Genomic DNA, 26452 nt, shown 5'->3' with positions numbered 1-26452 from the left:
TGCCGTCCATTTCTGAATGGATACTGGACTCATGAACACAACTCACTACTTTTTACCCTTTTGTTTACACTACTAATTCAGTTTAACTTTTTAATATAGTTACTGTAATTCACAGTTCTTATTAAGTATTACAGTGTACTACTACCACATAACAACAAATTTCATAATGTATGCTAGTGATATTAAACCTGATTTTGATGTGTTACAACTTTATAAAACTCTGATTAGATGACATTTAGAATATTGTATTGAATTCTGGTCAGGTAGGGAGGATGTGGGAACTTTGCAGAGGGGGCAGAGGCAGTTTGTCAGGATACTTCCTAGTTTGGAGACCGCACCATCAGGAGAGGTTTGACTAACTGAGGAAGTTCTCTCTTGAACAGTAGAGGCTGAGGAATTACTTGATGGACATTTATAAAATTATACAGGTTATAGATTAGAGTAGATATCCAGTAGTTGGTAGATTAATTGGTCATTGTAAATTGTCCTGTGATTAGGCTTGGGTTAAATTGGTTGCTGGGTGGTGCAGTGTGGCTTAAAGGGGCAAAAAAGCCTATTCTGCATTGTGCCTCAATAAATAAACAATATTTTTCGGGACTGAAATATCTAGAGGCATGTATTTAAGGTCAGTGCAGGGAATTACAAAGGCAGTTTTTACATTAATGGTGGTCTGGAATATAGTGCCGGGGTGGTGGTTGAGGCATCTAACAAAGAAGCTTTTAAAAGACTCTTCGATAGCCACACACGCAAGTATGCAGAGGAGGGAGGGATGTGGTCAATGTGCGGGGAAGAGGGGTTAGATTAATTAAGTGTCATTTGTTGAATTAGTTCGACAGAACACTGTAGGCTGAAAGGCCTCTGCTGTACTGTTCTATGTTCTAAATACAAATTATACAAATTGATTTTACAAGAAAGAACAAAGAATTAAAAAAAAGTTAATTGCAGAGCAAGGTGGTAATAGAGTGGCTATATTGAGGTAGTGGTGAAGATTGTGCACTTTTGTTCAAGAACCAAATGGTTGAAGGGAAGTACCTTAGCTGTTTTTGAACTTAAGGCTTCTGTACCTCCTGCCCAATAGTAGCTGCACGGAGATATTATTGGTTCTGTACATGGTTCTGTGCCTCCTGCCTGATGGTAGCTGCACGAAGATATTATTGGTTCTGTGCCTCCTGCCGGACAATAGCTGCGTGGAGATATTATTGGTTCTGTACATGGTTCTGTACCTCCTGCCTGATGGTAGCTGTACGGAGATATTATGGCCTAGATCTTTAGATGTTGCCCTCTTGAGGCAGAGCCTCTGTAAATATCACCAATGGAGGGGAGGGATACCCACGATGTATTGGGCAGAGCTCACTACTCTGTGCAGCTTTTTGTGTTCTTTTATGCAGAGTAGGAGCGCCACATACTGTAGATGCGAGGCCCATCTTTCAGAAAGGTGTTCAGAAATACATCTACTATCAAAGTATTTTTTACATCATACAACCTTGAGATTCATCTCCTAACAGGCAGCCGTGAAACAAAGAAACCCAAAAGACCCATAAAAAAAAGACAGTCGAACACCCACTGTGCAGAGAAAAAAAACCAAATCATACAAATAATAAACACAAGCAAATAGAGTTCTGAACTGAAGTCCACAGACCCTTAGTTTTGCTCAGAGACGAGCCTAAACTGTCGACCAAACATAGGGTTCAGTTGTCTTGATATGCTCTGGGACTTGGGCCCCACTGCCTCTATTCAGCTTGTACCTGACCTTTCCGATTTGGCTCGGTGCCTAAGTCGATTGAACCTTGGGTCTTCCTTGCTCTTGGTGATGGACCCACTGCCTTGCCTCACCTCGCTTCTGCCTCATCCAGTTGGCTTCAAGTCCAAAGGGAAGTTACAAACTATTTGCGATAATCAAAGGCCCCTACCTAAGTTGATTAAAGATCCCTTTATTTTAAGAACAACCTGGGTATTTTGAGTTCAAAAATCAGGAGAGACCTTGCAGTTGCAAGATGGATTCTTGACCTCATAATCTATCTCATTTTGATCTTGTACTTTATTGTTTACCTGCACCACATTTTCTCCATAGCTTTTTTATTGCTCTATTCTGCATTATTATTGCTTTACCTGCTTCTACTTCAATACCCTGAGAAATGATTTGATCTGTATGAACTGTATGCAAGATAAACTTTTCACTCTATTTTGGTATATGTGATAACAATAGACCAAAACCAGTAATAAACCAGTAATAAACCAATACCAGTTTATTTCAGTATCTTGGATAACCAGCAAACCAGATTAACTGGTTGTACATGTATCACAGCTCCTTGCCAGTTTTGTTGCCTAAACAACACATGGAGATTTGTCCATGAAATTTGGGGTTTGAAAGGCCATTATACCTTAAACACAAGTGTACATCTCAGATGACTTGGAAGTGTGTTAGTAGGTTTGTGAATACTTTGGGCTTATTTAAAACACTTTCCCTTTCTGCAAAAAGGGAAAAGAAGAACATACTTGCAATTACATATAGTTTTACATTCCTGGGCCATGCTAAAATATCTTGCAATTGTGGAATTACTTCCAAAATGCTGCTTTAATAGAATCATAGAAAAGTACAGCACAGAGACAGGCCTTTTGGCCCATCCAGTCCGTGCCAAACCGTTTAAACTGCCTCATCCCATTGATGTGCCCCAGGACCGTAGATCTCCATACCCCTACCGTACATGTATCTATCCACATTTCTCTTAATTATTGAAATCAAAGTTGCATACACCAACTGCGCTGGCAGCTCATTCCACACTCTCACCACTCTCTGCGTGAAGAGGTTTCCCCTCACGTTCCCCTTAAACTTTTCACCTTTCACCCTTACCCATGACCTCTGGTTGTGTCCCACCCAGCCTCAGTGGAAAAAGCCTGCTTGCATTTACCCAATCTATACTCCTCATACCCCATTTAATCTTTAAAGTGTTACCTCAGTTGGGCACAGCAAGATCCCACAGACTGCAGTGTAAAATAATCATATAATGTGTGACACCAACTTGTTTACTTTTGGAGGTGCCAATGCCGTATTCAGGCTCAGAGAGAGGTTTTGATAGTGATTCTTATTGCAGCTAACAGACCATCAGCAATGTTGGGAGACAGAACAAGAATTTAAAAAGGACGCATTCTAGAGCACAAGCTGAGAGTGGGAAAAGAGCAAAGATTGGACAGTTGTGAGGGTCTGTGTGTATTACTAAATGCAGTGTAAGGTGATTTTCGAAACTCTTGGAAACAGCTTTGGTGACCTTTTCTCCCATGAGCTGATTATGTAATACATTTCTTGAAAGGTCTTTTTTTTTGTGTTTGTAGGAGAGGCCTCAATCCCCCTCACCGAGTGAAGTCCATCTCCATGACAACCTTTACTGAACAGGAAATTGAATTCCTTCAGTTGCATGGCAATGAGGTGAGCACAGAACGTGGTGGGAGACCTCTGCGATCATTTAACACTGCTGGGGGAGGGGCGTCATAGATTTGTGATCATTAAAAACAGAAGAATGTAGATCTCCCCAAACTGGGTGAACCATTGCACAGTACCAAGGAATAATCAGTCCTTCTGGGCCATGCAGGCAGGAGTTTCCACTGTTTCGACTCTCACCAAACATTAATCAAGGTCAGGACCTTGTTTTTAGAATTCGTAGTTTGCTAATGAGGTGATTTTTTTCCCTCTGCAACATTTACCCAGAGTTTGCCTTGATGTAACCTTGATGTATGAAATGGCATAGTGAGTGAGGAACACAAGGAAAGCAGGAACTCATTCCGTCTCTCTATTTGCCTTGCTTGTTAGACTATTGCCAGTTTAGTTTCAGCTTATGGATTTGTAGTGGCAAAAACTAATGCAAAATCAAAACCAAACAGTTTCCACTAGCCTGCGACCGCCACGGGATTGATAAACTTGAAGGACACCCCCTCAGCTGCAATGAAATGATTGCTCCAAAGAGTCGAATTCCTTATTTTGATCCTTTATTAGCAATTGGCGATATTAAGTGGTCATCAAAGTGGTCCCAAGCCACAAACTGCCATGAAATAAGTAAGCAAGAATGCATAATTTATTCCCTTTGGTTTTAGCACGCACCCACTAATGTGACTAGTTGCCATAATAAACGTGCAACACAGAATGCAAAGGAAATAGAGAACAGATACATGGCTCCTACAGGGTTGATTCACTGACCAGCGATAACCAATGGAGTTTGCACGTTCTCCCTGTGGATACACGTGTTTCCTCCCCTGTACCAAAGATGTGCATGTTGGTAGGTTGATTAGCCATAATAAAGTGCCCAGGTTGTGTATGTGATTGATAAAACCTGTTAATTATGAAGTCATTGATAAATACAGCACAGAAATGATCCCTTTGGCCCATTAAATCTATGCCGAAACCACTTAAACTGCCTACTTCCATCGACCTGCACCAGGACAATAGCCCGCCATACCCCTACCATCCACATACCTATCTGGACCACTTAAACGTTGAACTTGAGCACGCATGCGCCACTTGTGCTGGTAGCTCGTTGCACGCTCTCATCACCCTCTGATTGAAGAAGTTTCCTCTCGTGTTCCCCTTACATTTTTCATCTTTCACCCTTAACTCATGACTTCTGGACCCACCCAACCTCAGTGGGGGGGGGGGAAATGCTTGCATATACCCTACCTCTATCAATCTATGTTCCAGGGAATAGAGTCCTAAGCTATTCAATCTTAACTTATAACTCAGGTCCTCCAGACCTGGCAACATCCTTGTAAATTTTCTCTGTACCCTTTCAGCCTTATTTACATCTTTCCTGTACGTAGGTGACCGTAACTGCGCACAATACTCCAAATTAGACCTCGCCAATGTCTTGTATAACTTCAACATAACATTCTATCTCCTGTACTCAATACTTTGATTTGTAATGTGGAGAGATTAAAATGGAATAAGTGTAAGGTTAATACGATCATTATGGCCTTGGAGGCATGATGTGTCTCTTTGACCATAAGACATGGGAGCAGATCTAGGATATTTGGCCCACTGAATCTGCTCCACCATTCATCATGGCTGATCTATTATCCCTCTCAACTCCATTCTCCTGCCTTCTCCCATAACCTTTGACACCCCGATTAATCACAAACCTATCAACCTCCACTTTAAATATACCCAATGACTTGGCCTCTACAAGTGTCTGTGGCAATGAATACCACAGATTCATCACTCTCTGGCTAAAGAAATTCCTTCTCATCTCTGTTCTAAAGGGATGTCTTTCTATTCTGTGGCTGTGCCCTCTGGTTCTAGACTCGCTCACTATAGGAAACATCCTGTCCACATCCACTCCATCTAGGCCTTTCGATATTTGATAGGTTTCAATTAGATTCTTTCCTCTCTCTCCCCCCCCCCCATTCTCTTGAACTCCAGTGAGTACAGGCTCTGCTGTATTGCTTTCAATCCTACATTTCAGGTTTTTCAATATTCACTGCAACCCAAATTTGGTTTTGGGCAATAAGAAGTTCAAAGTACATTTATTATCAAAATATGTATACATTATTCAACTTTGAGATTCATCTCCTAACAGGCAGCCACAAAACTATGAAACCCCAGAAAACATTTTTAAAAAAGGCAAACACTCAATGTGCAGAGAGAAAAAAAACAAGATGATGTTGGTGGAAAATTTGCTTCCTGACATTCTCCTGAATGGATTGATGTCCCAACGTTAAAATCGTGCAGCACAAGAAGTAGCTCATCAAATCCGCACTGACCATAAACCAACCATTTACACTAATCCTGCGCTAATCCATTCTAATACCATGCCCCGAAGCTGTAGTTTCTTTCCAACTAATTTAACCTTCAATTAGATCACCTTCAATGAGGATAAGCGATTCTAGTCCATGTGAGGTTGCCTTCATGGTTTTAATACTTTTAGTCGTGGCATTTTCCTACGCTCTGCTTGTGAGTCCAGTCTATCCCTCATAGAGATGCAAGAGGAGACTATTTGGCCCATTATATCTGTAACTGTTCTCATGTAATAAAAATTCAAAGTTCCCTATCTTTGCACGTCAGGAGTGCACAGAGTTTGTGTGTTCTCCCTGTAACCACCTTGCTCCCACATCCCAAAGAGGCAAACTCCATTCAGTGTTGGAAATTGTGATTGAATCTGGAGTATGACCTGCTCTGGTACAGTATTGTTCCATTAGGAATAAGTGTTCCTCCACCTCTCTTTGGAAGGCTCTCCTGGATGCTGTCTGAAGATGTTATCACAATTCTGAGATTTATGTGATTATTAGTGTGGTTCAACTAACTGGAGTTCACACTGGTCTCCTTCAGTTTTCTGTGTTTCCTTTCTTGTTGCAGTTTCTCTGTGTGGGTAATATATTTTTAGTTTTTTGTGTGGGAGAAGGGGTTGGGGTTTGATGTTCTAGTTGCTATTTTGGTTTTTTTTCGCAAGGAAGGGGTTGTGGGTTTGCGAGTTTTTGTTTTTTCTGTGTGGGTAGGGGTGATGTCTTTTTCAATGACTCCATGGTTTTCTTTGTTTTGTGGCTATCTGGAGAAGCCTAATCTTGCATAATACATTCATACTTTGATAATAAACTGAACCTTTGAATAAATATTGTTCCATTGGGAATAAATGGTTAGGCTTTAGATTGCCTTAATCTTTTTTCCTTCAGAAAGACATTTTAATCCTTAGAGTTCACAGAGCTCCCTAAAAGGGAGAAAATCTAAATTTTCTGCATTTCCTAAGTTCCTGTACATATTAATGTACAGAATATTAAAAATATTGGACTGGAATATAGACGCAAGGATATAATGCTGAGGTTTTATAAAGCACAGGTGAGGCCTCACTTGGAGTATTGTGAGCATTTTTGAGCCCTTATCTAAGAAAGGACATGCTGACATTGGAGAGGGTTCAAAGGAGGTTTGCGAAAATGATTCCAACATTGAAAGGCTTGTCGTATGAGGAGTGTTTGATGGCTCTGGACCTGTACTTTCTGGAATTCAGGAGAATGATGGATGACCTCATTGAAACCTATCGGATGTTGAAAGGCTTCAATAGAGTGGATGTGGAGAGGCTGTTTGGTATGGTGGGGGAGTCTTAGGCCAGGAGACACAGCTTCAGAATAGAGGGAGGTCCTTATAGAGCGGAAACAAGGAGGAACTCCTTTAGCCAGGGAGTGATGACTCTGTGGAATTCATTGTCATAGGTGGCTATGGAGGCCGAGATTGAAAGATTCCTGATTAGTCAGGGTATGAAGAGTTATGGGAAGGTAGGACATTGGGGCTGAGAGGGAAAATGGATTAGCCATGATGAAATAGCGGAGCAGACTCAATTGACCAAATGGCCAGATTCTGCTTCTATATCTTATGGTCTTAAATGTCTCACCACCTTGGGGTCTGTGATCATAATTAAGTATTTGAAATATTTATATCCAGTTTATTTGTTCTTTTTTCAATATAATGGTTTAAATTTCATGAAAATAATATTTCATGAAGGTATATTTTGCATGCTGTTAATCTTATTTGCAAGAAGACCCTATATCACAGAACTATGGTTGATGGGTAGCAGATGAGACTAAGCCAAAATCATTTCAGGACAGTTGGCATCTGCTCATTGCAAAGGTCCACCTCAGACAGGTAATTCTTATTTTCTGAGAGCCGAATCTCCTTGTCTTGTTGATGTAGTCAAGGAAGTGATACCAGTCTTGTATCCTCCCAATGTCAGAATAAGCTGCAAAATTCTCTATTCTTGGGCACAAAGGCTGAACCAGATTTATTGATTACACTGAAAATCAGTGCTTTAGAAATATCACCATTATTACATATATTGTTCTGGACTCGGCACATAAGTGCAGTTATGAAGAAAACATGGCAGTGCCTCTACTTCCTTAGGAGTCTGTGGAGTTTGGCATGGCATCTAAAACTTTGATAAACCTCTATAGCTGTGTTGTGGAGAGTGTATTGACTGGCTGCATCACAGCCTGGTATGGAAACACCAATGCCTTTGAATGGAAAATTCTACCCAAGATAGTGGATTCAGCCTAGTGCATCATGGATAAAGCCCACCCAACCATTAAACGCATCTACATGAAATGCTGTTGTAGGAAACCAGCATCCATTATCAGAGATCCCCACCACCCAGGACATGCTCTCTTCTCGCTGCTGCCATCAGGTAGAATGTACAAGAGCCTCAGGACTTGCACTGCCAGGTTCAAGAACAATTATCAACCATCAGGCTTTTGAACCAAAGAGGATAACTACACTCACTTGCCCCATTATTGAGATGTTTCCCACAACCAATGATCTCACTTTAAGGACTCCCTATCTGATTATCTCATGTTCTCACTATTTATTGCTATTTATTTCAATGGTTCATTTTAATATCAGAAATGGTATATATTCTTCCTCTTTACTGAAATCTTACTCTTCACAGACATCTGCAAAATATTAAAAAAATGAATGACAGAAAATGTTAGAATTCCAAAGCCCTCCCCTCTCCTCTCCCACATAATAGCAGTAGCACAAGCATCAGCCCTCACCTTTACACAGTTTGTTGTCTTCCGCACTCTGGTTGATCTTTCATTGATCCTATTATAGTTACCATTCTATAGATTTGCTGGGTATGCCTGCAGGAAATTGAATCTCAGGGTTGTATATGATGACATATTTTATGAGTAATTAATGAAGAAAACCAGGTAATTGTGAAGGGTTCACAAACTTTTTCTTACATCTGTAAATGCAAGGCCCAGCTTTCAGAAAGGAGTTCTAAGTACATTTATTCTCAAAGTATGTATAAATTATACGACCTTGAGGTTCATCTCCTTAGGTAGCCACAAAACAAGAAACCCAAAAGAATCTAATTAAAAAAAAAAGACCAATGCACAGAGAGAGGAAAAAATCGCAAATCATGCAAGCCATAAAAGCAAGCAAAAGCATTCAGAACGAAAGTGTGTCTGTAGACACAAAGCCCGGAGCAGGCTCACAATCTTAGCCTCAGTTCATCACATAGTGGAGCAAATTGTCACAGAACTTGCAGACACGAAGCAGGGCTGTATATGGTGATGTATATACTCTGATAAAATCTCCTTTGAACTTTTGAACTTTAATGACCATAAGTTGCTGGAGGAACTCAGCAGGTCAGGTCAGGAGAGAAATGGATGGTTGATATTTCAGGTCAAGACCCTTCATCTGGGCTGCGAGGTAGAGGGGAGATTGCCGGTATAAAGATGGAGCAGTAATTGGCACACGGTAGGTAAATCCGAATGATAGCAGGTGAAGGAGGGTAGAGTGGAAATAGAGGCAGAGGCTGGGAGGTGACCAAAGACTAAAGGCCATAGGGGAAGGTGAATCATGGAACCAAATAAGGGAGAGGCAGATGGGATCAGTAAAGAGAAGGGGCCCAGTAGGAGGAATGTGTGTGTATGTGATGACTAGGACCTCATGGAAAACACCACTTCCTTCATTGGTGTTCCGTAGCATCCACACTGAGCTGAGAGGGTCCCGGAGTTAAACATCTTAAACCTAAATGGTGACTGTAGCATTGCTAGTTCTTCCTGAGTATTGCAGTGGGACAGTCCACTTGAACTTTGTTCGGAAGGGCAGAGTAAGGTTTGAACACTCTTTAATGAAAATGATAGCCATCTCTGGAGTGAGAGTATCCTCTTCTGGTCGGAGCAGCCTCCTTTGAATTATTTGTGTCATTAGCTGACTCTGTGGCTTTGGTATCGGATTCTGTAAGTGTACACCCAGGGTATAGTTTCACATTGTTGTGTTTGGGATTGTAATTTTAATACAGTATCAGGAACCCTCTGTCAAGCGGCTTCTGGTGACACATGCTCATTCACTTCACCTGGCTTCAGCCATTTCTGAAGCTGTGGCCATCCTCTGGCAGGTTTGGAGGTAGGAGCTACTGATTTAATGCCTGTGTTTTTCTTTGCCTCCCTTTTGTTTGTTTTGGGGATGGGGCTGTTGGTCCTGTGGGTCTATTAGTTAATTGCCCACCTCCAGATGCTCTGAACTGGTTGACTTGTATCTGAAGTCAACCACACTGAGAGAGAAGTCTGAAAGGAGCCTGGCTGGTGGTGTGGAGGGTGGGGCGAGAGTGGGGTTGTTGAGCAGAGCTTCAAAAAGCAGGAAAGTTAAAAATGAGAAGTAGAAAATTAGAGAGAGGATGTTTTGCTGTCTTTGGGAAGCTAGAGGAAAGGTAGGAGAGAGTCCAACAATGCATTATGGATATAACAGATGGATAGAGAACACACACGGGAGTAGCATATTTTAACTTAAAGGGGCAGGAACAATATTGGTTACATCTATACAGACAATAGAGAATCAGATTTATTATTAAAGTTCAAAGTAAATTTTATTATCAAAATACCTATGTCACCATATACAACCCTGAGATTCATTTTCCTGTGGGCATACTCAGCAAATCTATAGACTAGTAATTAAAAAAGGATCAATGAAAGATCAACTTGAGTGTGGAAGACAACTGTGCAAACATAAATAAAAAGCAATAAATAATGGGATCATAAGATAATGAGATAGAGTCCTTAAAGTGAGATCATTTGTTGTGGAAACATCTCAATGGATAGGCACATGAGTGTAGTTACCCCCTTTTATTCAAAAGCCTGATGATTGAGGAGTAGTAACTGTTCCTGAACCTGGTGGTGTGAGTCCTGAGGCTCTTGCACATTCTGATGGCAGCAGTGAGAAGAGAATGTGGCTTGGGAGGTGAGAATCTCTGGATGTTGCCTTCTTGAGGTAGTGTTACCAATGGAGAGTTGATAGTGCAAAGCTTCCACCTGTGGGACCATGACTGAAATTTGAATCCCATCTAGACATAACTACAGTAATAATTTTGGTGAATGTTGGATGCTCTTGGTGCCAGTAGTGGATCTTGCACTATAAACTCAATATCATTATGTGCCATGTCATTTAACGTGGGAAATCATGGTTTCACGACAATGATTGTTCTTGGTAGATTTTTCTATAGAAGTGGTTTTCTATTGCCACCTTCTAGGCAGTATCTTTACAAATGGGTGACACCAGCAATTATCAATAGTCTTCAAAGATTGTCTGCCTGGCATCAGTGGTCCCATAATCAGGACTTGTGATATGCACCAGCTGCTCATCCGACCATCCACCACCTGCTCCTGTGGCTTCACATGATCCTGATTAGAGGGCTAAGTAGGTGCTAAACCTTGCCCAAGGGTGACCTGTAGGGAAAGAATCCTTGCACCTCTTTTGGTAGAGACGTATCTCCACCCCACCACTACATATGCTGTTTACTCTTGATATCACTTCAATTCTACTTTTTTTCCACTTTGCAGGAATTTGCAAGCAATCCTGACTTGACTAAGATCTTGATCCACCTCTCGATCTACAGCTTGCCAAGTCCCTTCTGCGTGCCACCATTGCCCAACTCAAGCCAGCTGGTAACTTTCCATGTAACTGGTCACAAACACTTTCCCCTCCCTCGAATAGCCAGCTGTCTGTCTTTGCTCTTTAATGGACTTAAATCCGACAACTAATCCCTCCCTGTTCCTGATAAATTCTGTTGTTACACTTCCCCCTATACTTTGTTGAGTGAATGAGTGGCTTTTCAGTTCCTGCTGTGAAGCTGGAGAATAGCCCAGCGCTTGCTCAGTTAGTTTAGTTTGGCTGATGCGAGTGCTTATTGAGCCAACATCGGCAGCTCCAGTGAAGTGAGTCTGGCTGAGAAGTGTATATTAGAACTGTGGGTTGGTAACTACATAGATGGAGGCCTTCAGCTCATTCTCTCAACCTCCTCCTCATTCAGTTTCCCTTGGAAAACCTTTAGAATCTGCATGAAACACCCGATAGGAATCGGAATCAGAACAGGTTTAATATCACTGGCATATGTCATGAAATTGTTATGCGACAGCAGTATAATGTAATACATAAACTAAATTACAGTAACTACGTGTGTGTATATATGTATATATTTGTGTGTATATATGTGTATGTATATGTCCATTGAGAAATCTGATGGCAGAGGGAAAGAAACTGTTACTGAATCGTTGAGTGTGAGTCTTCAGGCTCCTGTACCACCTCCCTCCCTCCCCTTTCTGGATCTTTCTGTCTCTGTCTCTGGAGACAGCTTATCCACTGATGTCTACTATAAGCCTACTGACTCTCACAGCTATCTGGACTATTCCTCTTCTCACCCTGTCTCTTGCAAAAACGCCATCCCCTTCTCGCAATTCCTCTGTCTCCGCCACATCTGCTCTCAGGATGAGGCTTTTCATTCTAGGACGAGGGAGATGTCTTCCTTTTTTAATGAAAGGGGCTTCCCTTCCTCCACTATCAACTCTGCTCTTAAACGCATCTCCCCCATTTCACATACATCTGCTCTCACTCCATCCTCCCGCCACCCCACTAGGAATAGGGTTCCCCTGGTCCTTACCTACCACCCCACCAGCCTCCGGGTCCAAAATATTATTCTCCGTAACTTCCGCCACCTCCAACGGGATCCCACCACTAAGCACATCTTTCCCTCCCCCCCCCGCATTCCACAGGGATCGCTCCCTACGCAACTCCCTTGTCCATTCGTCCCCCCCATCCCTCCCCACTGATCTCCCTCCTGGCACTTATCCGTGTAAGCAGAACAAGTGCTACACATGCCCTTACACTTCCTCCCTTACCACCATTCAGGGCCCCAAACAGTCCTTCCAGGTGAGGCAACACTTCACCTGTGAGTCGACTGGGGTGATATACTGCGTCCGGTGCTCCCGATGTGGCCTTTTATATATTGGCGAGACCCGACGCAGACTGGGAGACCGCTTTGCTGAACATCTACGCTCTGTCCGCCAGAGAAAGCAGGATCTCCCAGTGGCCACACATTTTAATTCCACATCCCATTCCCATTCTGACATGTCTATCCACGGCCTCCTCTACTGTAAAGATGAAGCCACACTCAGGTTGGAGGAACAACACCTTATATTCCGTCTGGGTAGCCTCCAACCTGATGGCATGAACATCGACTTCTCTAACTTCCGCTAAGGCCCCACCTCCCCCTCGTACCCTATCTGTTACTTATTTTTATACACACATTCTTTCTCTCACTCTCCTTTTTCTCCCTCTGTCCCTCTGAATATACCCCTTGCCCATCCTCTGGGTCCCCCCCCGCCCTGTCTTTCTTCCCGGACCTCCTGTCCCATGATCCTCTCGTATCCCTTTTGCCTATCACCTGTCCAGCTCTTGGCTCTATCCCTCCCCCTCCTGTCTTCTCCTATCATTTTGGATCTCCCCCTCCCTCTCCAACTTTCAAATCCCTTACTCACTCTTCCTTCAGTTAGTCCTGACGAAGGGTCTCGGCCTGAAACGTCGACTGCACCTCTTCCTAGAGATGCTGCCTGGCCTGCTGCGTTCACCAGCAACTTTGATGTGTGTTTCCTGTACCACCTCCCTGATGGGTAGCAATGAGAAGAGGACATGTCCTGGGTGATGGGAGTCCTTAACAATGGATGCTGCCTTCTTGAGGCATTGCTCCTTGAAGATTTGCTGGAAGCTGGGGAGGCTGGTACCCATGGTGGAGCTGACTGAGGTCACACTGGTATTACACTGTAAATCCCAACCAGTTGTTGAGCTGGTTGGTTATTTGGCCCACTGAGTCTGCTGATCTTCCAGCACCTATAGTAATAATCCTAATCTGATCCCATTTTGTTCTCCCCACTTTTCCATCAATTTGCTCCAGATCCTATCATTCCCCAGCACCCTAGTAGCAATTTGCAGTGGCTGATGAACTTACCAACCCACACATCTTTGGGATGTGGGAGAAAACCAAGCGCAAGGGAAATGTGCAGTCTCCACATAGGTCAAGAATGCATCCAGGTCTCTGAAGCCACAAGGCGGCAGTTCTGTAAGCTGCAACACTGCACTGGGCAAATATTTCCCTGAGCTGGTTTGACAATCACATTAATTTTTTTTTCCACTCTGATTATTAAATATTCAGCTAGTGGAAACTGTTTCCCTTCTTTTACTTCATGATATTGTAAACAGCACTATCAAATATCTTCACATCACTTGGCTGTAAGGAGAACCCCAGCTTCTCCAATCTATCCGTGTACAATAAATCCTAATCCCAGTGGAGGGCATTGTTTATCCAGAGCTTTGGAGGGCAGATCAGGCTTTGATTCATCTCAGCTGGAGGATCTCTGAAAACTCATTTCTCCTGAATCAGGGGAGTTGGCTTTTGTTGCTGGCCTGCAGCTTGAACCCATGACTATTCTAACTCAGAATTGAGAAAGGCACCAAGTGAACCAAGCTGACAATTGGATCCATCATATCTGGAGCAGGAAATCAGTCTGCTGGAGGACCTCAATGGGCTGAGCAGCATCTGCAGGAGGAAGCAAGTTGCCGACAACTTGGGTTGATTGCAGGGGTGACCAACCTATGGCACACATCTTTCTTTGCATTCAGAGTGAAGTGCTGCCCCTTGATTTCTTTAAACCCCAACCATAATAAAAAAGGTGCATAATGATTATCTTTTTTGCCAAAAGAAGGGGTAAATGATTTTTTACAAACCAAGAGTAGACGAGGAGTATTTTTCCCGGGTGGAAACGTCTGATACCAGGGGACACACATTGAAGCTGAGAGGGGGCAGGTTCAAAGGAGGTGTGAAAGGTAAATTTTTTTTACTCAGAGTGATGGATGCCTGGAATGTGCTGCCAGGTGTGGTGGCAGGCTTTTAAGAGATGTTTAGATAGGCACATGAATATGAGGAAGATGGAGGGATATGGACATTGTGTAGGTAGGAGGGATTTGTTTTTGGGGTCTTTTTGACTGATTTTAAACATTGTGGACCAAAGGGCCTGTTCCTGTGCTGCATTGTTCTTTGTTTAAGAGCAGTGACATGTTTTCACAGGAAATGTTAAGCACCAGCTAGATAATTGCAAGAACGTGACATTGGATGATACTTTGAAAACCTCGCAGATCTGGTGTGCACACCATATTTGTAAGTGGTTACAATGACAATACTATTTAGGAATGATGTTACTTATCAATTGTCCTTTCAAAATATTAATTTTTGAGCTGGTTATCTGCCAGTGACTAGTGGTGTTCCACAGGGGTCTGTGTTGGTACCGCTTCTTTTTGTGCTGTATATCAGTGACTTAGATGATGGAATAGATGGCTTTTGTTGCCAAGTTTGCAGATGATACAAAGATTGGCGGAAGGGCAGGTAGTATTGAGGAAATGAGTAGGCTGCAGAAGGACTTAGATTAGGAGAAAGGGCAAGAAAATGGCAAATGAAATATGGTGTTGGAAAATGCATGGTCATGCACCTTGGTAGTAGAAATAAATGTGTAGACTATTTTCTAACCAGGGAGAAAATCCAAAAATCTGACATGCGGACTTGGGATACCTTTTGCAGAACACCCTAACTTGTAGATAGAGTCAGTGGTGAGGAACGCAAATGCAATGTTAGCATTCATTTCATGAGGTCTAAAATGCAAGAGCAGGGATGTGATGCTGAGGCTTTATAAGGCACTGGTGAGGCCTCACCTCGAGTATTGTGAAGAGTTTTGGGCTTCTCACCTCAGAAAAGATGTGCTGGCATTGGAGAGGCTCGAGAGGTGGTTCACAAGGATAATTCTGGGAATGAAAAAGTTATCATATGAAGAATGTTTGATAGCTCTGGGTCTGTACTTGTTGGAATTTAGAAGGATGATCTCATTGAAACCTTTCGAATGTTGTAAGGCCTAAACAGAGAAGATGGGGAAAGGATGTTTTCCATGGTGTGGGAGTCTAGGACAGGAGGGCACAGCTTCAGGATAGAGCGATGTCCCTTTAAAACAGATGTGGAGAAATAGTGATAATTTTTCAAAACTCTTTAGATTCTGGATTAGTTTCTGAGGATTGGAGGGTGGCTAATGTAACCCCGCTTTTTAAAAAAGGAGGGAGAGAGAAACCAGGGAATTATAGACCGGTTAGCCTGACATCGGTGGTGGGGAAAATGCTAGAGTCAGTTATCAAAGATGTGATAACAGCACATTTGGAAAGCGGTGAAATCATCGGACAAAGTCAGTATGGATTTGTGAAAGGAAAATCATGTCTGACGAATCTCATAGAATTTTTTGAGGATGTAACTAGTAGAGTGGATAGAGGAGAACCAGTGGATGTGGTATATTTGGATTTTCAAAAGGCTTTTGACAAGGTCCCACACAGGAGATTAGTGTGCAAACTTAAAGCACACCGTATTGGGGGTATGGTTTTGATGTGGATAGAGAATTGGTTGGCAGACAGGAAGCAAAGAGTGGGAATAAACAGGACCTTTTCAGAATGGCAGGCAGTGATTAGTGGGGTACCACAAGGATCAGTGTTGGGACCCCAGTTGTTTACAATATATATTAATGACTTAAATGAGGGAATTAAATGTAGCATCTCCAAGTTTGCGGATGACAAGAAGCTGGGCGGCAGTGTTATCTGTGAGGAGGATGCTAAGAGGATGCAGGGTGACTTGGATAGGTTAGGTGAGTGGGCAAATTCATGGCAGATGCAATTTAATGTGGATAAATGTGAGGTTATCCACTTTGGTGGCAAGAACAGGAAAACAGATTATTATCTGAATGGTGGCCGATTAGGAAAAGGGGAGGTGCAACGAGATCTGGGTGTCATTATACACCAGTCATTGAAAGTGGGCATGCAGGTACAGCAGGCGGTGAAAAAGGCGAATGGTATGCTGGCATTTATAGCGAGAGGATTTGAGTACAGGAGCAGGAGGTACTACTGCAGTTGTACAAGGCCTTGGTGAGACCACACCTGGAGTATTGTGTGCAGTTTTGGTCCCCTAATCTGAGGAAAGACATCCTCGCCATAGAGGGAGTACAAAGAAGGTTCACCAGATTGATTCCTGGGATGGCAGGACTTTCATATGATGAAAGACTGGATCAACTAGGCTTATACTCTCTGGAATTTAGAAGATTGAGGGGGGGATCTGATTGAAATGTATAAAATTCTAAAGGGATTGGACAGGCTAGATGTAGGAAGATTGTTCCCGATGTTGGGGAAGTCCAGAACGAGGGGTCACAGTCTGAGGATAAGGGGGAAGCCTTTTAGGACTGAGATGAGGAAAAACTTCTTCACACAGAGAGTGGTGAATCTGTGGAATTCTCTGCCACAGGTAACAGTTGAGGCCAGTTCATTGGCTATATTTAAGAGGGAGTTAGATATGGCCCTTGTGGCTAAAGGGATCAGAGGGTATGGAGAGAAGGCAGGTACGGGGTTCTGAATTGGATGATCAGCCATGATCATACTGAATGGCGGTCCAGGCTCGAAGGGCCGAATGGCCTACTCCACCTATTTTCTATGTTTCTATGTTTCAATGTTTCTTTAGGCAGAAGGTGGTGAATTTGTGGAATTTATTACCTCAGACAGCTTCAGAGGCCTGTGTTTAAGGTAGAGCTTGATAGGTTCTTGATTGGAAATGCCATCAAAGGTTGCAGGGAGAAGACCGGGGAGTGGGGCTGAGGAGGGGGAAAATGATGAACCATGATTGAATGGTGGAGCAGACTTGATAGGCCAAATGACCTAATTCTGCTTCTATGTTTTATGGTCTTATCTCAAATGCGGAATTCCATCTGGCTCTGTTATACTTTTATTAATAGTAAAACAATAAATACATATTTTTTCCTTGAAGTCCATAATTGTTACTTATCAATGATACTGTGTGTTCATGGCATGCAAGAGAATCTTTTAGGTTATCGTCAATTTGGGTATACATTCTCAAAAAGGTTCACCACACCCTGGTGTGAGGTTTAGAACCAAAATGTCACCAAATCCTTTCCTACTGATGCTCCTCAACTTGCTTCCTATCTGACCACCCCTGTGCCTGTCTCTATTTCACCCAGATGGTTTGGTTTCCTCAAACTTTTGGACTTTTTCACCCCACCCTAATCTTTTGCTCTCACTCTCTGCCCTTCTGGTCATTACATAATATTCTACTTTAATTCGTCACAAGAGCAGTCATCTTTCTGTGAGCAGTTCAATAATATACAATCTAAAGCTGGACTAGGCCTAGTAAGATAATATTTCAGGGAGACAAGAATGTGTGCTTCGCTGTGGTAACTTCTTGCTTATTTTTACATTACAAGTATTTAAAACCTCAGCTCCCACCTTCCTAAAGGGAAGAGTGTTCCAAAATCTTATGACTCTATGAGAGAAAATATTTTTAAATTTGGCATGCTGTTTGGCAAAGTCATCAATAACTGAAGTTCCTGTTCTGTTTATGTCTGCCTTAAAATGGCTGACCTCTTTTTTCCAAGTGACCCACGGTTCTGAATTCCCCCACAAAAAGAAGCATCTTCTCCACATCTTCATATTGTCCGCAAACTTGGTGACAAAGCCATCAATTCCATCATTCACATCATTGACATATAACATAAAAAAAAAGTGGTCCCAACTCCGACCCCTGTGGAACACCACTAGTCACCGGCAGCCTTGCGGAAAAGGCTCGCTTTATTCCCATTCTTTGCCTCCTGCTAATCTGCCAATGCTTTATCTATGCTAGTATCTTCCTGTAATGCATGGGTTCTTACCTAAAGCAGCCTCATGTGTGGCACCTTGTCAAAGACCTTCTGAAAATCCAAGTACACGATGTCCACTGATTCTCCTTTGTCTGTCCTGCATGTTCTCCTTTGCCTATCACCTCCCCATTACTTCCCTCCTCCTTCCATCTCTCTTATGGTCCACTCTCCTCTCCTATCAGATTCCTTCCTCTCCAGCCCTTGACCTATCTCACTCACCTAGCTTCACCTATCACCTTCTAGCTAACCTCCTTCCTCTCCTCCCAGCTTTTTATTCTACTGTCTTCCTCCTTTTTTTCCCACTCCTGAAGAAGGGTCTTGGCCTGCAATGTCAACAAACATCTTTTCTATAGATGCTGCCTGACCTGCTGAGTTCCTCCAGCATTTTCTGTGTGTTCCATTTCACCTTTGTAAACTCTGGCAGATACAAGCACCTCCTCCGCAGAGTTTTTCCCATCTACTAACACACAGCCAGTATTGTTTAATATTTTACACTGCCAAACCTGTCTCGCTGAATTCCTTTTGAGGTCACCATGGGCTCCACAAGTTTCTGGATTCCAATTTAACCTAAAGAATAGTGCCAAGCTGAAAAGTCTATTTTTAAAATAAGAGGAAAATCCTGGGAAAAAAATACTTGTTTTGTTGAAGCTTCTTATTTAAGGGATGTTAAGCTTGCATACTTGTTTAGGCAGGTTACAAGATGGTGCTCGTGCAAAGTCAGTGCTGTGAATATTCAGTCAACAATGTAAGTGTTAACATCAGCAAATAGTGGTGGCATAATGATTGTAAAATGTCTTACAGGGCTGTGGAGAACTGTAATAAGATAAGATATAGGAGCAGAATTGGAAAAAATTTTACTCTGAACAATAGAAACAATTGGGGCAAGGGATAGAACTTGTTAGGGAGGTTGGGACTGGTTGGTGGAAGCATTACATGTGACCATGAGATATAGGAGCAGAATTCGGCCATTTGGCCCATTGAGTCTGCTCTGCCATTCCATCATGGCTGATCCATTTTCCCTCTCAGCCCCAATCTCCTGCCTTCTCCCCGTATCCCTTCATGCCCTGACCAATCAAGAATCTGTCAATCTCTGCCTTAAATATACCGAACAATTTGACCTCCACAGACATCTGTGTCAACGAATTCCACAGATTCACCACTCTCTGGCTAAAGAAATACCTCCTCATCTCCGCTCTAAAAGGATGCCCCTCTATTCTGAGGCTGTGTCCTCTGGTGTTAGGCTCCCCCACCATAGGAAACATCCTCTCCACACATCTATCAAGGCCTTTCACCATTTGATAGTTTTCAATGAGGTCACCCTGCATTCTTCTGAATTCCAGTGAGTAGAGGCTCAGAGCCATCAAATGCTCTTCATATGAGGAGCCTTTCAATCCTGGAATCATTTTCATGAATCTCGTTTGAACCCTCTCTGGTGTCAGCACATCCTTTCTAAGATGAGGTACGCTTCAAAAAGGAAAGTGGGAGTTGTAACTGTTGAGAAAGTGCTGGCCAAATGTACACTGCTTTGGGATTCCAATTTGGCTGGTTGGTTGAGAATGATCCTTATAGTTGTCCTCGTCGTCTGGTCGTCCTCATCTCGTCATCCTCGTCCTCTTCTCCCTCTTCATATCTGCTGGGTTCTGACTTCTCCAAACCCCTGAGCTTTTGCAAAGCAGCATTCTTTCATGTGTATCACCCAGCTGTTATGAGGGGAAGAGTGGGATAGGTGATGGTGGATAGAGGCTGATCCAATGGCATGTCTTTCCAGTGGCAAATATAGACTATAGGTCAAGGGAATTACCTCCCTATTTATTTATTTATTGAGATACATGTCCTTCTGGCACTCTGAGCTACGCCGCCCAGCTATCTCCTGATTTAATCTGAGCATACTCACAGGACTGTTTACAATGACCAATTAACCTACCAACCAGTATGTCTTTGGACTGTGAGAGGAAACTGGAGCACCCGGAGGAAACCCATGTGGTCACAGGGAGAACATACAAAGTCCTTACAGGTAGCGGTGGGAATTGAACTCCCGGTTACCTGTATTGTAAAGGGACGTGCTAACCACTACACTACCATGCCACAGTGGGTGGCAGGATGGAGATGCGTCTCTGCCAAAGGAGGTGTAAGATGCTCCTTCGCTTTGCTGTCCTGTAGGCAACGTGTAGCACCTGCTTAGTCCCCCACCCTGATTAGGGTCATGTGAAGCCATTGGAGCAGGTGGTTGATGGTGGTTATGAGCAGTTGGTACATGTCATTAAGTCCTGGTTATGTGACCACTCATGCCAGGTAGACAATCTCTGAAGTGTATTGATAATGGCTGGGGTCATCAGTCTTATAAAGACATGGCTGAGACAAAGGCAATAGCAAATCACTTCTATACAAAAATTTTGCCAAAGGCAATGATAATCAAAGACCATGATCACCCATGACATATGATACGGCACATAATAATGTTTATAATGCGGGAGGGCATCTCCCATTAAAGCAATTTCATCTGTCCCTTTTCCTAAGCCTCTTCCTCTTTCACCTCTTGCCTCCCAGCTTCTCATATCATCTCCACCTCCCTCACCCTCCCACCTTGCCCCTCACCTCTTACCTCCCAGCTTCTCACATCATCTCTACGTCCCTCACCGACCCGCCAGCTTGTACTTCTCTCCCTCCCCTTTTGGCTTCTGCCCCCTTCCAGGCCTGATGAAGAATCTTGGCCCAAAATGTTGGCTGTTTATTTCCTCTGTGTGTTGAGTTCCTCTAGCATTTTGTGTGTGTTTTCGACACTTCCAGCATCTGCAGGATCTCTTGTGTCCCATTTCTAAGTTCAAGTTTATTATCATCTGACTGTTCATGTATGCACGCAAATGAAACCAATATTCCTGTGGACTATGGTGCACCCACAAAACATAAACCAAGATATTATCATAAATAAGTTAATACAATATAATTCAAAATGCAAGCACAGGTAAGCAATCGTAGTGTCAAGACCTCGCTGGTGCCATGGTATTCATTAGTCCCACAGCCAGAGGGACGAAGCTGTCACCCGGTTGCATGCATCTCTGCAACTCCTATGTCCATCAACTCTCCTTAGATTTCTGTACCACTTGCCCTCCAAAGGGAGGCTTTTCAGTGGCCAGTTAAATTGCTGGTACTTCATTGGGATGTGGGAGGAAACTGAAGCATCCTGAGGGGAGAACTGTGTGATCACAGGGTGGACATGCAATCTTCTCAATGTCAGGACAGGAATGGACGTGAATCACTGGAGATGTGAGGCAGCAGCACCATGTCACTGACACTGCCAAACATCTCCAGAAGTTCTCAGGTCAGACTTGCTCAAGTGGGAGAAACAAATCCTTCCACTCTTCTGAAATCTTACATTAACCTGTAGTGGGGTTAACTTTGTAATTTACTGGTTACCACATTGGTAGTTACTAGGCCACTGTAATCTGACTAGTGTGTAGGTGAGTGATAATCTTTGTAGTTGAATAAACAAAAGTGGGATTATTGTGGATGGATGTTTGACAATCAGCAGGAATCAGTGGCTGAAGGGCCTGTTTCCATGCTGTGTGGCACACCATCTGGTTCAAGAATAGCTATTTCCCTTCATTTAGTTCTTGAACCATTTGACAAAAACCTAATCACCACAAAAAAGATCCAGTGCTTTTCAGGTGTACATGACGAATAAATACTTCTCGGGCTTCCAGCCGTGTAGAGGTATTGATTTTAATCAACGTTTTGATGACAAACTCTGCCGTTTTCATCAGGGATGATGCCTGGGCATGTGTAGTCTGGTGGTGTTTATACCCCTGTCGTCTGTCCCTCCCGATTGGTTAATCAGGTTTCCATTGTCCCACCTTGAGGACATTGCCTCAGGATTCAGGGGAGAAGATTTAGGATGGAGATGAGAAACTGTTTTTCCCAGAAAGTTGTGAATCTGTGGAATTCTCTACCCAGGGAAGCAGTTGAGGCTTCTTCACTAAATATATTTAAGAAACAGGTAGGTAGGTTTTTACGTAGTAAGGGAATTAAGGGTTGCAGGGAAAAGGCAGGTAGATGGAGCTGAGTTTACAGACAGATCAGCCATGATCTTATTCAATGGCGGGGCAGGCTCAATAGGCCAGATGGCCTACTCCTGCTCCTTTTTCTTATGTTCTTATGTTTATAATTGAATTCCAGTTCTTACTTGGAGCGAGACTGTCATCTTTGTTAAAGTTCTTATTCTCTAGTCTTATTTCAGTGGCTTCCTTGATCAGACGATCCCAAAAGCCATTGGCGCGGCACGGTAGTTTTAGGCCATCGAAATCAATCTTATGGCCATTGCAAATGCACTGTTCTGCTGCCACTGATTTCTCCGTGTAACCGAAACGGACACTTCTCTTATGCTCCTTGATACTGGTTTCCATTGTATGCCCTGTCTGGCCAATATATACTGCTCCGCATTCACAGGGAATCCTGTAAATGCCAGCCATTCTGAGTCCCAGGTTATTGTTGACCTGCATAAACTGGGATTTTTAGTTTCCTTGTGGGTTTGTGGATGGTATTAACCTTGGTACCGTTACCACCAAGACTTTATGGACTCCCTAAGATACACAAGGAGGGCTCCTCCCCAAGGCCTATTGTCTGTGCGATAGATTCTCTGATTTCTATCTTGCTAAGCATTTAATGACCATGCTTGTCCCCCTTCGTTGGTGGCTGTGAGCATCACATCACGAATTTGACCGACTTTGTAAAAATGATATCCAACATCTAGCTGACTCAGGAGGACATAATGGTCAGTTTTGAAGTGGTGTCCCTGTTCATGAGAGTTCCCATTAAGGACAGCTTGGTTCTCCTGAGGCCAAGGTTTGATACGGGTGCTATTGACCTTTTTGAACACACTCTTACATCGGCGTAATTCCTCTATAAGGGGAACTACTATGAACAAATGGACGAGTGGACCCTTGCCGCCAGCTATTGCTAATTTCTACATGGAGGACATTGAGGAGAAGGCTCTGAGTTCATCTCCCCGCCCCCCCGCCGAATGTTTCTTCAGGTATATTGATGACACCTTCATACTGTGGCACTCCAACAGTTCCACAACCATCTGAACAGTATATATCAAAGCATTCCATTTATGATGGAGATGGAGAAGAATAGTTGCCTTCTGTTCCTGGACATTCTAATACAATGGAAATTGGACAGTAGCCACGGGCATGTATCGGAATCCCACTCAAACAGACTTGTACCTCAACAATAACAGTCACCATCACGCCTCCCAATGTAGAGCAGTTCTTTCTACTTTGATTAATTGTGCAAAAACTATTTAGGACCTGGAGAGTCTTCACGGGGAAATAAGACGATTATGCACAACGTTCCTACAGAATGGCTACAAGACGAAGGAAATCAGTTGGGCTCTTAAGAGGGCCGACGGAAAACCAGGAAACCCAACAACGAGGAGAAACCTGTCGCCACTGCCTGTCCTCCCTATCATTCCACGGTTTCTAGAAGGATTGCCAGGATCCTGAAGAAATACTGGATTGACACTATCCACAAACCTGTAAGGAAGCTCATATCCCAGCTTATGTGTGTCAAAGATGACCTGGGACTCAGGACGGCTGGTGTTTAAAAGATTACCTGTGAATGGGGAGCAGCATATATCAGCCAGACGGCGCGCATGGTGGAAACCTGTATCAAAGGGCATAGAAGGTGTATCTGGGTGGGTTACCTGGAGAAATCAGCAGTAGCAGAACATTGCATTCGCAGTGGTCATCGGATTGACTTCGGCACAAAACTACTGTACCGCGCCAATGGATTTTGGGACTGCCTGGTGAAGGAAGACATTGAAATAAAACTAGAGAAAAATAATTTTAACAGGCTTAAGGTCTGGCTCTAAATAAGAACTGGAATTCAATTGTGAACAGTGTGGGACAGCAGAAACCTGGTTGATTAGTGCTCAACCAATCAGGAGGGACGGACAATGGGGGTATATACACTACTGGACTAAATGTGTCTAGGCATCATCCCTGATAAAGATGGCAGAGTTTGTCTTCGAGATGTTGGTTGAAATCGATACCTGTACCTATCTGGAAGCCCGAGAAGAGTTTTATTTGCCTAATCATTACAGTTTAACAACAATTTGACCACTTAGCATTATTTGTTCTAATTGTTTTCTTGTAAAAAGTGTTTAACTTACACTTATTATGAGCAGTTTTGAGCCCCTTTTCTAAGAAGGATGTGTTGACATTGGAGAGGGTTCAAAGGAGGTTCACGAAAGTGAGTCTAGGATAGTCATGTGAGGAGCGTTTGATGGCTCTGAGGGGTGACGTCATTGAAACCCAGCGAATGTTGGAGGGTCTCGATAGAGTGAATGTGGGGCTGATGTTTCCTATGGAGGGGGGGAATCTAGGATCAGAGGGCACGGGCTTAGAATTGAGGGACGTCCTCTTAGAATGGAGATGAAGAGGAATTTCTTTAGCCAGAGAGTGGCAAATATGTGAATTCATTGCCACCAGTGTCTGTGATGGCCAAGTCATTGGGTATATTTAAGGCAGGGGTTTTATAGATTCTTGATTAGCTGGGGCTTGAAGAGATACGGAGAGAAGGCAGGAGATTGGTGCTGAGAGAGAAGTGGATCAGCCGTGATGAAATGGCAGAGCAGACTCAATGGGCCAAATGGCCTAATGCTGCTCCTATATCTTATGATCTTAATTTGCATTTTTTCTGAATATTGTGTATCTGATGCTATGTACCTGTGTACGTGACAATAAATTCAACCTTGACTCTTTAATTTCCCCAACTCCTGCCCTTTTGAAGGCAGGGTGAGCCCTGTGTTCTCTGATTGTCCCCATGTGGTCTTGTCCTGCAAAGCAGGATCTGCTGATAACACAGGGTTGTCTTTAGACTATCTTGTCTTGATTGCTGAGTAGTGGCTGAAAGAAGGTTATAGTTAGGAGCTTAACATCTGACTAAGGATACACCATGTATTGAAAGGGCAGGCAGGTGGGTAGAGGGGATGGGGTGGCTATATTAGTAAAAAAAATGAAATCAAATCCTTATAAAGAGATGACATAGGATTGGAAGATGTAGAATCCTTGTGGGTAGAGTTAAGAAACTGCAAGGCTGAAAAGACCCTGATAGGAGTTGTATTCAAGCCCCTGCACAGTAGCCAGGATGTGGTATATAAATTTCAATGGGAGATAGAAAAGACATGTATTAAGTCAATGTTACAATAGTTATGTGGAGATTTCAGTATGGAGGTAAATTGGGAAAATCAGGTTGGTGCTGGATTACGAGAGGAAATTTGTGGAACACCTTTGAGATGGCTTTTTAGAGTAGCTTGTGGTTGAATCCATGACGGTAAAGGTAATTCTGGATTGGATGTTGTGTATTGAACCGATTTCATTAGGCAGCTTAAGGTAACAGAATTCACCCTACAGTTTAATACAGAGAAAATACTGTCATATGTGTCAGTATTACAGTTGAGTAAAGGGAATTACAATGGCATGAGAGAGTAACTGGCCAAAGTTGATTGGAAGGGGGCCACCAGCAGGGATGATGGCAAAACAGCAGTAGCTGGAGTTTCTGTGGGCAATTTGGAAGGCACAGGGTAGATACATCCCAAAAATGAAGCAGTATTCTCAAGGGAGGATGGGACAACTGTTGGGTGATAAGGGAAGTCAAAGACAGCATAAAAGCAAAAGAGAGGGCATACAATAGGGCCAAAATTAGTTGGAAGTTAGAGGATTAGGAAGCTTTTTAAAAAAAAACAACAGAAGGCAACTAAAAAAGCTACAATTTGAAGATAAACTAGCCAGTAATATAAATTGGATACTAAAAGTGAGAGTGAGAGTGGATATCGGACCACTGGAAAACGATGCTGGGGAAGTAGTAGTGGGGGACAAAGAAATAGTGAATGAACTTAATAAGTATTTTGCATCAGTCTTCACTGTGGAAG

General features: G+C 43.0%; 1 protein-coding gene across 2 annotated transcripts in view; it reads left to right on the top strand.

Moving 5' to 3' along the window:
* LOC134346964 (arf-GAP domain and FG repeat-containing protein 1-like) overlaps positions 1-26452 on the top strand; it is a 129355-nt gene that overhangs the window by 24113 nt on the left and 78790 nt on the right. For both annotated transcript variants that reach the window (XM_063048873.1, XM_063048872.1), the window contains exon 2: positions 3331-3424. In XM_063048873.1, coding sequence (XP_062904943.1) covers positions 3331-3424 — 94 coding nt within the window. The remainder of the gene's footprint in view (positions 1-3330; positions 3425-26452) is intronic.

This window comes from Mobula hypostoma, chromosome 5, assembly GCF_963921235.1.
Source record: "Mobula hypostoma chromosome 5, sMobHyp1.1, whole genome shotgun sequence".
NCBI classification, from domain to species: domain Eukaryota; kingdom Metazoa; phylum Chordata; class Chondrichthyes; order Myliobatiformes; family Myliobatidae; genus Mobula; species Mobula hypostoma.
The sequence above is the reverse complement of the archived record's forward strand: the minus strand, read 5'-3'. Positions and strand labels throughout refer to the sequence as shown.